General features: G+C 42.4%; 1 protein-coding gene across 3 annotated transcripts in view; it reads left to right on the top strand.

Annotated features, from left to right (window-relative positions):
* NUP133 (nucleoporin 133) overlaps positions 1–12,400 on the top strand; it is a 397,333-nt gene that overhangs the window by 38,028 nt on the left and 346,905 nt on the right. For all 3 annotated transcript variants that reach the window (XR_008891412.1, XM_056566853.1, XM_056566852.1), the window contains exons 3-4: positions 6,237–6,340; positions 10,615–10,713. Coding sequence is in view for 2 of the 3 variants with exons in the window: in XM_056566853.1 (XP_056422828.1) it covers positions 6,237–6,340; positions 10,615–10,713 (203 nt within the window). In the remaining variant the exon portion in view is untranslated. The remainder of the gene's footprint in view (positions 1–6,236; positions 6,341–10,614; positions 10,714–12,400) is intronic.

Raw genomic sequence — 12,400 nt, 5'->3', positions numbered from 1 at the left:
GTGTAAATGTAAAATAGTCCAGAATTGCTCATTTTTGGTCACTTCATATGAGAAATTTTTTATGGTGATCAAAAAGTTACATGTAGACTTATCTGGGCTCGGGTGTAAGAGGAGCTACAGCTCTCCGATCACCTATTAAACCATTAGATCACCGCTGTCAGCAGTGACCAAAGGAATCTCATATCCATCCCTGGTGGTCTAGTGGGGGGGGGGGGGGGGATCAGACTATTTTGGTTGAAATTATTTTATCTACCAGGACAAGTGGATTTTCTTGAGGGACAAGTAGATTGTGTTCAGCTTTAGTCCCTTGGATAAGTAGTTTTTTTTATAAAATTTCCACACCCCTGTTAGTAGCAACTATTAACTGTTTGAAGATTCACTATCTATGCGTGCCGGCTGCTTCTTTTGCCATTCATTTATTTTTGTCACCCATATTGAAACAAAGTGGCTGATGACTTATATGAGACCACACAGAACGCTGTGAGGGGTATCTCTCACTGTTGCTATAGGTGACAGCAGCACAGTTGCCAGTGATTACATTAATGACTGTTGGACAATCTTTTTGGATGTTTTCATTGCAGGATTAACTGAATATTGGATTTTTTTTGCCATTTGCTTTTATACACTATTTATTTTTATTTACACTGTAGGTGTAAAATGTTCTGTGGACGCACAACAAGGTTCAGGAGTGAGTGCACTATGTACATTTGAGGTCTAAATTGGTGATTTGCACAGGGGTGGCTGATTTTACAGCGATTCTGACATAAACTCACAACAATAAATACCCAGATGTGACCACATTTTGGAAACTAAACCCTTCACGGAATGTAACAAGGGGTATAGTGAGCCTTAACACCCCACAGGTGTTTGACAAATTTTTGTTAAAGTTGAATGTGAAAATGAGAAAAAAATTTCACTAAAATGTTGGTGTTGCCCTACATTTTCATTTTCGCAAGGGAGAATAGGAAAAAGCCCCCCAAATTAGTAACCCCATTTCTTCTGAGTAAGAACATACCCCACATGTGGATGTAAAGTGCTCTGTGGGTGCACTACAATGCTCACAAGAGGAGCAGCGCCATAGGGATTTTGGAGAGAGAAGGTGTCCGAAACTGAAGGCCACATGTGTTTACCAAGCCCCCATAGTGCCAAAAGAGTGGACCCCCCCACATGTGACCCCATTTTGGAAACTACACCCCTCATGTAATGTAATAAGGGGTGCAGTGAGCATTTACGCCCCACAGGTGTCTGACAGATTTTTGGAACAGTGTTCTGTGGAAATTTCCTTTTACCCTTTGTAAAATTTCAATAACTGGGTCTACAAGAACATGAGTGTAAAAAAAAAATGAATTATTTTGAATTTTCTCCATATGATGCTGTTCCTGTGAAACACCTAAAGGGTTAACAAACTTTCTGAATGTACTTTTGAATACTTTGAGGAGTGCAGTTTTTATAATGGGGTCATTTATGGGGTATTTCAAATATGAAGGTCCTTCAAAACTAAAATGGTCCCTGGAAAAATTCCGATTTTGAAAATTTTGTGGAAATTTGCAGCTGAACTTTGAAGCTCTCTGATGTCTTCCAAAAGTAAAAACATGTCCACTTTATGATGCAGGTAACTACATGGCTCGGTTGTGGTAATATACACTTGTCATTCTTTCTGACCGTTGTTGCATTTGTACTCAGTTTATTGAGCTTCACTGCATAGTTTGCATCTCTTCATGTGAGTTCCTTGTTTATGCAACGTTTGTCAGTGTTCTTTTCATCCAAATACCCCTCACTTTCAGCCTGTATGTTTCTGCCTTTTCTTCCAGCTGTGTACACTGTGCTTTTTAATTGCTATGATGCATTTTTTATGATTCTCAATAAATAAACTTTTGTAATGTTTCATACATTCTTGTTGCTGACGCTTTTTGTTGTTGGTGTTGAACTTTTCGTGAAGTCAGATGTGTAAATGAAATAAAATGTTTTCACTAAAGTGCCGTTTTCCCCCCCAAATTTACAATTTTTTCAAGGGGTAATGGGAAGAAAATGCCCCCCAAAATTTGTAACCCAATTTTCTTCTGAGTATGGAAATATCCCATGTTAGGACGGAAAATGCTCTGCGGGCGAACTACAATGCTCAGAAGAAGACTCACATTTGGCTTTTGGAAAAAAATTTTGCTGAAATGGTTTTTGGTGGGCATGTAGCATTTAGGAAGCCACTATGGTGCCAGCACAGCAAAAAACAACCCACATGGCACTATTTTGGAAACGACACTCCTCAAGGAACGTAACAAGGGGTACAGTGAGCTTTAACACCTCAGGTGTTTTACGACTTTTTGTTAAAGTTGGATGTGTAAAGGAGAGAAAAAAACGTTTTCACTAAAAAGCAGTTTTTCCCCCAAATTTTACATTTTTATAAGGGGTAATAGAAGAAATAAGGTTACAAATTTTGGGGATCATTTTCTCCTTAGTTTGGAAATACCCCATATGTGGATGTTAAGTGCTCTGCTGGCGCACTAAAATGCTCAGAAGAGGAGCGCCATTGAGCTTTTGGAGAGTGAATTTGTTTGGAATGGAAGTCGGGGGGCCATGTGCGTTTACAAAGCCCCCCGTGGTGCCAGAACAGTGAACCCCCCCCCCCACGTGACCCCATTTTGGAAACTGCACCCCTCACAGAATTTAATAAGGGGTGCAGTGAGCATTTACACCCCACTGGCGTTTGACAGATCTTTGAAATGATGTATTCCATTTTTTTCACGGACCACTGTTCCAATAATCTGCCTGACATGTGGGGCATATATTCTCACAGTACCCCTTATTACATTCTGTGAGGGTGTATAGTTTCCAAAATGGGGTCACATGTGTAGGGGTCCATTGTTCTGGCACTATGGGGGCTTTGTAAACACACGTGGCCTTCAATTCCGGACAAATGTTCTCTTCAAAAGCCCAATATCTCTCCTTCACTTCTGAGCATTGTAGTTCGCCCGCAGAGCACTTTACATCCACATATGGGATATTTTCTTACTCAGAAGAAATGGGGTTACAAATTTTGGGGGACTTTTTTTTCCTATTTTCCCGTGTGAAAGTGAAAAATTTAGGGTAACACCAGAACCGCTGTAAAATCAGCCACCCCTGTGCAAATCACCAATTTAGGCCTCAAATGTACATAGTGCGCTCTCACGCCTGAGCCTTGTTGTGCGCTCGCAGGGCATTTTACACCCACATATGGGGTATTTCCGTACTCAGGAGATAGTGTTACAAATTTTTTTTCCTTTTACCGCTTGTGAAAATGTGTGGGGCAACAATGTCTACAACTCCCAGCATGCATTGACAGACCGTGCATACTGGGAGTTGTACTTTTGCAACAGCTGGAGGCACACTGGTTGGAAAACCTTCAGTTTGGTTCGGTTACCTAACACTGTATTTTCCAACCAGTGCGCCTCCAGCTGTTGCAAAACTACAAATCCTAGCATGTGGCATGCTGGAAGATGTAGTTATGCAACATCTGGAGGGCTACAGTTTAGAGACCACTGTATAGCGGTCTCAAACTGTAGCCCTCCCGATGTTGCTAGGCAACTCAAAGGCTTCCGTAGGATCCAGGGAGCCAGCCGCATGTCATCGACGGCCGCCGATCACAGCAGCCAATCGTCGCCTCTGCTGCCACCGGATGGGTAAGTGGACTTCGGCACCTGTCCTCCTCGGTTTCCCCGTTATTCCCCTGTCTATTGTGGGTGGGCAGAATGGGAAAAAGGAAAGTTAACCCCCCGCCCTGATCTTCTATTGGTCGACGCGTCTATAAGACCAATAGCAGGGATAGGGATAGTCCGCCTTACTCCTATCCCTTCAGGGGGATCGTGGGTGTCTTGGACAACCCCGATCCCACTTTTTTCCGGTTCACTGGGTCACCATAGACCTGTATGACCTGGAATTGCGCAAATCGCTGGTGTGTCGATCGCTGACAGGGGGTCTAATGACCCCCACCCCCCGGGCATTTGCGCAGGGTGCCTCCGGGGACCGTAATTCCCACAGACTTACGTCATGGGTCCTTGTCGTACCAGTACGTTATGGGTCCTGAAAGATCCTACATAGTGCATACATGGTAGCGGTGGTCCTTTATGCCAGCTGCCCGACTGTTTCATCACTTTGCTTTTGGGTGTGGGACCAGGGGTACTTTATATTATATGTAGTGGAGCTGCCCTGTAGTGTCCTCTTATTGGAAGCGGGCCCTAGATCTACTTTTCTCTATTCTTTCATGTAGTGTTCCTCGTACACCAGCTTATTGCCTCCTGGGTTACAAAACTAGAAGGGTTACAAACCCCTCTGTGTATTTAAGTTGTCATAATACATACTGTTAGCATCCTGGATATATATTGTTACCTCAATGGGAAAAAAACTGACCTAGTTTTCTCAAGGGTGATTGATATAGTTGACTCTATTATGATAAATGAAAAGTTGACGGCCATTCGAGAAGATCAGGTTGAACACTTTCATTTAGCTTGGGAACCATGGATTTCTCTCCTCATTGTCCTAGTGAGACATTGCCTGTCCTTATACTGATTGGCATACTAGTATGTATCTCACACGTGATGGGTTTATTTTTTATCTAGGTTGGTGGAGGTGGCCAACTCCTGTACATATGCTTTGTTATATTTTTTTGTGCTTCTGTGCTGATCAGGCTCTCTTCAATACATATTTCTGCCTATATTATACTTAAGCACATTGACCTTTGTCAGATGTACCTTATGGTATCTGTTTTTTATAGGTCATGAGACCTAGTTCTGTTACTGTTTATATTTCCTGTTTGTATCTTATGGCTTGCAAATAAAGCTTCTTTGTTTGATGGTTAAAAATAAAATGTTCTAGAATAACTGGGAAGCTCTTTGCTCTGAACCTCTGTCTAATGTACACTACATCAACATAAGTGCTGCATAACTTCACTGTGCATCATCGGTCACCATAGTTTTTGTTCCTGGAATGCAAAGAATGACAAAATACTACACCAAGCATTTAAGCCACTCACGTGAAAGTTTTCTAAAATTCCATGTTAAAATCCAACTGCTGGATTCTTTATGGTCCCTGTAAATCTAGTTTTCAGCAGCTGTTTGGAAGAGAAGGAATAAACTACCACTACCTAAGTTCTAGCTCAAGGCTAGTACTTTAGGTTAGCTGGTCCGGTAGTCTCACGAACAGCCAACCTTTACCCGCATCTGTAGGCAGCGCAGGAAGTGTCTGGCTTCTATTGCTCGCTGCAATCTGTGCTGATGTCTAATCATATCTGCTCTGCAAAGCGCTTGCTGAAGAGTAGATTCATATATCTGTGATGTAGGTATAAAGGTATTTGGCCAAGGCGACGTGGTCATGCCTAAAAAGAGCAATCCCACTCTGGAATCTCCTACTTGACCCAAATAGTCCCTAAGCAACAAGGCAACTTCTTACAAACTGACTACAGTCCTCCCTGACTGCCAATCTAGCTAAAATCTATTAAAAGCAGCTATAAATTATCTGCTTAAGACCATTAGTCTAAGTCTGTAGTTTGATTAAAAATCCATCAAACTCTCATGCCTTGCACTGTCCACAGTTGTAACCAAAATGGTAACCCCACCACCCCTGCCCCCGAACAGCCCCGGGATAGGGGAAGTTTTTCCTAGTAGTGTTGTAGCTGTCAAATTAGGTCCGTGTGACTCTGGACCAGTAGGTCCCCAAGGCTGCAGCCCCATTGTAACATTATCTGGGTTCTGTCACCAAATGCTTCTGATAAAGCTAACAATTTTTAGACCTACCACCTTATCAAAGTTTCTTTGCCTGACTAGACCTGTAGATAAATCACAAGGTCTTGCTGTCAAAAGGTTCTTGAGTGGTGTGGCTAAAGCCTCCTTGTAAGCTGTTGTCCTTGTGAAATATGGGTAGTCTCTGTCTGTCTCTCTCTCATGTCTCTTGCCTGTATTTTGAACTCTTCAGTTTCTCCTGAGGTGGATATATAGATATACGGGGTTTGTGTGTATGTATGTATGTGTATATATATATATATATATATATATATATCACTGTACTACTTCATAAGCAGTAGCATATGATTTAGTGGGTGTTGTACTGCTAACGGTTATATATCATAGGCTACTAAGCCTAAGCAGCAGTAGGTTCTGTGTAATTTGTTGTTGTCTTTGTGACAGAATATGGCATGTTATAATTGCTTTTCAGTATATTTTCTTTTCTCAATTTTTCATATTGTACTTTTATTTTTTATTTTTTTTTAGTCGATGATACTCTAATGGTGAAGATTCATGAACTTGGATGGGCCTGGTTGGTATGCAGTGATCATATTATAATTTGGAAAATTAGCCAGTCTTCGTCTGCAAAGGTAAATCCTCTTATAGGGTTCAATGCATCTTACAATTATAATCACGTAAGATTATATGAATGTAGGATTTTATGTCTTTAAAGGGGTGCTCCTTGAAACAAAAATTTTACATATCCAGTGGATATAAGTGCCTGATTGCAGGCTGCCAACTACTGGGACACCTCACCAGCTCTCCCATAGAGATGCATGAAGGGCTCTCTTGGCAATAACTATGTGCCATGGTCGACAAGTGTGTTTTTGTTTTATTTTTAATTTTTAAATTATTTTTTTTTTGATACTGGACTACTTATTTAAACTCTTGGGGTTGCATACTCCCTGCATTCCCAATCCTTCAGGACTCAGGGCTTACGCCCTGAGTATTTCTATTCCCTGCTGCTTGCTGGGCAGGGACCGGACTGGGATGCCTGCTGAAATCATTCCTCCCCAGAATGCCCTTTGGCTGTAAGTGTATGCTGAGAGTTGTATCTTTGCAACTGTTGAAAGCACACAGGTTGCGAAACACAGTTTGTTACCTAACTCAGTGTTTCGCTACCAGTGTGCCTCCAGCTGTTGCAAACAACTCCCAGCATTCATTGATAGACTGTACATGCTGGGAGTTGTAGTTTTGCAACAGCTGGTGGTTTGCCTCCCCATTTGAATGTACAGGGTACATTCACATGGGCGAGTTTACAGCGAGGTTCTTGCTGCAAGTTTGAGATGCAGCAAATGTTCCGCTGCAGCTCAAACTCCCAACGGGATACTCGCTGTAAACCCGCCTGTGTGAATGCACCCTAAAAACACCACCTATACAAAATAAAGGGTAAAACACTGCATATACATATACACATATACCCTTACACAGTTACACACCCTCCCACCCCAATAAAAATGAAAAACGTCTTGTACGGCACAGTTTCCAAAACAGAGCCTCCAGCTTTTGCAAAAAAACTCCTCCCATTGACTGTCCAGGCATACTGGGAGTTTTGCAACAGCCTGAGGCACCCTGTTTATCTGAGGCAAGTGTAATTCTTGCATCCGGGTCTGTCCCTATGCAAATCTCTAATTTATTACTCAAATGCGCATCGCGCTCTCAATTCGGAGCCCTGTCATATTTCAAGGCAACAATTTAGTGCCACATATGGGGTATTTCCATACTTAGGAGAAATTGCCTATCAAATTTTGGGGGGCTTTTTCTCCTTTTACCCCTTATGAAAAGGTAAAGTTGGGGTCTACACTTAAATGTCATTGGAAAAAAAAAAAAATTCACGAGGTGAAGGGGAAAAAAGATCCCCAAAATTTGTAACACAATTTCTCCTGAGTACGAAAATACCCCATATGTGGGCGTCAAATGCTCTGTGGGCACAGAACAGGGCTCAGGAGTGAGAGCGCACTATGTAAATGTGAGGCCTAAATTGCTGATTTGCACAGGGGTGGCTTATTTTACAGCGGTTCTGACATAAACGCAAAAAAAAAAACATTGTAGTTCGCCCACAGAGCACTTTAAATCCACACATGGGGTATTTCCATACTCAGGAGAAAATGCCCCAAAATTTGTAACCCCATTTCTTCTATTACCCCTTGTAAAAAAGTCAAATTTGGGGAAAAAACTGCATTTTAGGGAAAAAATAATTAAATTTCAATCTACGCATCTGACTTTAACAAAGTCGTCAAACACCTGTGGGGTGTTAAGGCTCACTGTATCCCTTATGTTCCTTGAGGGATGTCGTTTCCAAAATATTATGCCATGTGTGTTTTATTTTTTGCCATTCTGGCACCATAGGGGCTTCTCAAATGCGACATGCCCCCCAAATACCATTTCAGCAAAATTCACTCTCCAAAATCCCATTGTTGCCCCTTCCTTTCTGAGCCCTCTAGTGCACCCACAGAGCACTTTATATACACATATGAGGTATTTCCTTACTCAAGAGAAATTGGGTTATGAATTTTGGGGGGATTTCTCTCCTTTTACCCCTTGTAAAAATTAAAAAGATAGCTCTACAAGAACATGCGAGTGTAAAAAATGAAATTTTTAATTTTCTACTTCACTTCGCGGCTATTCCTGTGAAACACCTAAAGAGTTAAACTTTCTGAATGTCATTTTGAATACTTTAAGGGGTGCAGTTTCTATAATGGGGTCATTTATGGGGTACTTCTCACAGAAAAGCCCCTCAAATCCACTTCAAACTTAACTGGTCCCTGAAAAATTAAGTTTTTTTATTTTTCATGAAGATTTTGAAAATTGCTGCTGAACTTTGAAGCCCTCTAATGTCTTCAAAAAGTAAAAACATGTCAACTTTATGAAGCAAACATAAAGTAGACATATTGTATATGTGAATCAATATATTATTCATTTGGAATATACATTTTCCTTACAAGCAGAAATTTTCAAAGAAAGAAAAATGCTACATTTTCTAAATTTTCATATAATCTGGGGATTTTTCACCAAGAAAAGGATGCAAGTAACAACGAAAATTTACCAGTATGTTAAAGTAGATGATAAGATGTCTAACCACCGGAGAACCCTTTTATGACCTTTATGACCTGGGATTAGTAGCGTGTGTCATATTAAATGCGTACTTCACTTGCCAGCTGCGTTTGGAACATTTAGTTACGAACACTGTGTGCTCGCTGCGAGGGTTGGCTATGCTCCAAGTAAGTCTATGGGAGGGGGCATCGTGGCCATGCCACCTCCCATAGTTCTGCATTGAGGGGGCATGGCCTGATGTCATGAAGGGGCGTGGCAGAGCGCGCACATCGTTAGGAACTAAATGGCCAGTGGAATACCGTATATACTCGAGTATAAGCCGACCCGAGTATAAGCCGAGACCCCTAATTTCAACCCAAAATCCCAGGAAAAGTTATTGACTCGAGTATAAGCCTAGGGTGGGAAATACCTCATCCCCCCCTGTCATCATCCAGACCCGTCATTAACATCCTCATCATCCCCTTGTCATCATCCCACACATCCCCCCTTCATCATCCCCTTGTCATCATCCCACACATCCCCTTATCATCCCACACATCCCCCCCTTCATCATCCCCTTGTCATCATCCCACACATCCCCTTATCATCCCACACATCCCCTTATCATCCCACACATCCCCCCTTCATCATCCCCTTGTCATCATCCCACACATCCCCTTATCATCCCACACATCCCCCCTTCATCATCCCCTTGTCATCATCCCACACATCCCCCCTTCATCATCCCCTTGTCATCATCCCACACATCCCCTTATCCCACACATCCCCCCTTCATCATCCCCTTGTCATCATCCCAGCAAGCCCGGGCAGCCATCGGCTGTCCGGGCTTGCTGGGAGTTGTAGTTTTGAAACCTCCGGAGGTCCGCAGGTTGAAGACCACTGCGGCCTTCAACATGCGGACCTCCAGAGGTTTCAAAACTACAACTCCCAGCAAGCCCGGGCAGCCATCGGCTGTCCGGGCTTGCTGGGAGTTGTAGTTTTGAAACCTCCGGAGGTCCGCAGGTTGAAGACCACTGCGGCCTTCAACATCATCCAGCCCCCTCTCACCCCCTTTAGTTCTGAGTACTCACCTCCGCTCGGCGCTGGTCCGGTCCTGCAGGGCTGTCCGGTAAGGAGGTGGTCCGGTGAGGAGGTGGTCCGGGCTGCTATCTTCACCGGGGGCGCCTCTTCTCCGCGCTTCCGGCCCGGAATAGAGCCGTTGCCTTGACAACGACGCATCTGCGTCGTTGTCAAGGCAACGTGACTATTCTGAGGCCGGGCCCGAAGCGCTTAGAAGAGGCCTCCCCGGTGAAGATAGCAGCCCGGACCACCTCCTCACCGGACCACCTCCTTACCGGACAGCCCTGCAGGACCGGACCAGCGCCGAGCGGAGGTGAGTACTCAGAACTAAAGGGGGTGAGAGGGGGCTGGATGATGTTGAAGGCCGCAGTGGTCTTCAACCTGCGGACCTCCGGAGGTTTCAAAACTACAACTCCCAGCAAGCCCGGACAGCCGATGGCTGCCCGGGCTTGCTGGGAGTTGTAGTTTTGAAACCTCTGGAGGTCCGCAGGTTGAAGACCACTGCGGGTGGGGGAGTTCACTCGAGTATAAGCCGAGGGGGTTGTTTTCAGCACGAAAAATCGTGCTGAAAAACTCGGCTTATACTCGAGTATATACGGTACCTCTTTTTAAAAGGCAATCGGACTCAACATGGCACTGTCACATTTCTTCCTTAGGTAAGCTGCAGAACAATCAATCAAGTGAAGTAGTAGTACATATAAAAAAAAAAAATAATAATAATATTTTTTTTTTTTTTTTTTTTTTAAATAAGTCTATGTCTTGTAAAGAACTACAACTCCCACCAAGTGATTTTCCTTGGTCTGCAGATCTTGTAGACATATCAACTGCTGGTGATGCGGCAACTACACAAGTAAGTGCTATTAATAACATTACTATTCTGCTTCTTTCTGTTTCTAGCTGTTAAATGTTGAAATAGGCTTGGTTAACACGTAATCTTTTGTAATTTATTTTTTAAACAGAAACAGTAGTGGAAGCGACAAAGCGAAAAACTACAATGTAATGATATGCCCCCCTTTTTTTTTTCTTTGTTTTAGACCCACTCTTAGTTTTTAACTAGATATGACCAAAATAGTATGCATGAACCCAGCCTTTATTGGTACTTTTTTTGTATGTAGAGAAAATAAGAGAAAAAAAATGTTTGCTAGGTTTACTAATTCTGTTTGATTAGACAGTGTACATTTCGGTTGCACATTGTAAAACTGCATCAGAACAATCAGTGTCTCAAGCTGTATGATTAATTTGCCACTGTCCCATCTGAAAAGCTTACTTTTGCGACTAATGTTGTAGTCCATCATGGAATTTTATAACTACTAATAAAGCTTAACTTCTTAATGACGCAGGACGTATATTTACGTCCTGCGCCGGCTCCCGTGATATAACACGTCATATCTGGTCGGTCTCGGCGGCCATCAACTGCCGGGACCCACGGCTAATACCGGACATCACCGATCGCGGTGATGCCTGGTATTAACCCTTCAGACGCAGCGATCAAAGTTGACCACCGTGTCTGAAGTGAAACCTAAAGCATCCCGGCAGCTCAGTTGGGCTGTTCGGGACCGCCGGGGTGAAATCACAGCATCCTTAACAGCTTGCAGGACACAAGGAGGATCTCTACCTGCCTCCTGCGTGTCCGATCGCCGAATGACTGCTAATAAGTCAGAATCACCCCCCTTTTCCCATAAAAAAAATGTAAATAAAAATAAATATAAACCTGTTGTATCGCCGTGTGCATAAATGTCCAAACTATGAAAATATAGTAAGTTAACCCGCACGGTCAATGACATACACGTAAAAAAAATTCCAATAGTGTATTTTGGTCACTTATTATACCATTAAAAAATTAATGAATCAAAAAATCCGATCAAAACAAAAATGGTACCGATAAAAACTTCAGATCACGGCGCAAAAAAATTAGCCCTCATACTTCCCTATATGAGGAAAAAAAAGTTATAGGGGTCAGAAGAGGACATTTTTAAACGTATACATTTTCCTGCATGTAGTTATGATTTTTTCCAGAAGTACGACAAAATCAAACCTGAGTATGGTATCGTTTTGACCGTATGGACCTACAGAATAAAGATGAGGTGTCATTTTTACCAAAAATGGACTGCGTAGAAATGGAAGCCCCCAAAATTTACAAAATGAAGTTTTTTATTTTTTTTCTTGCACAATGATTTATCTTCCCGTTTCGCTGTAGATTTTTGGGTAAAATGACTGTCACTGCAAAGTAGAATTAGTGGTTCAAAAAATAAGCCATCATATGGATTTTTAGGTGGGAAATTGAAAGGGTTATGATTTTTAAAAGGTAAGAAGGAAAAATCGAAAATGCAAAAACTGAAACGCATAGTCCTTAAGGGGTTAATATTTTTTTATTTTTGTTAAGCTAAAGTGCTGAGTTTTAGTTCGTGTGGTAGAATTTCCTGTTTCTCTAATCGGTGTCATTGCAAGTCGACTGTAATGTTTTCCTGTGCAGCTAGAGGACTGAATGCTGAGCTTCTGGGCTTAAAGTGATGAGCTGATTTTCACAATTTTTTTTT

This window comes from Hyla sarda, chromosome 3, assembly GCF_029499605.1.
Source record: "Hyla sarda isolate aHylSar1 chromosome 3, aHylSar1.hap1, whole genome shotgun sequence".
In the NCBI taxonomy this organism is placed as follows: Eukaryota; Metazoa; Chordata; class Amphibia; order Anura; family Hylidae; genus Hyla; species Hyla sarda.
Note: the sequence above shows the minus strand (reverse complement) of the source record. Positions and strands in the feature narration are given on the sequence as shown.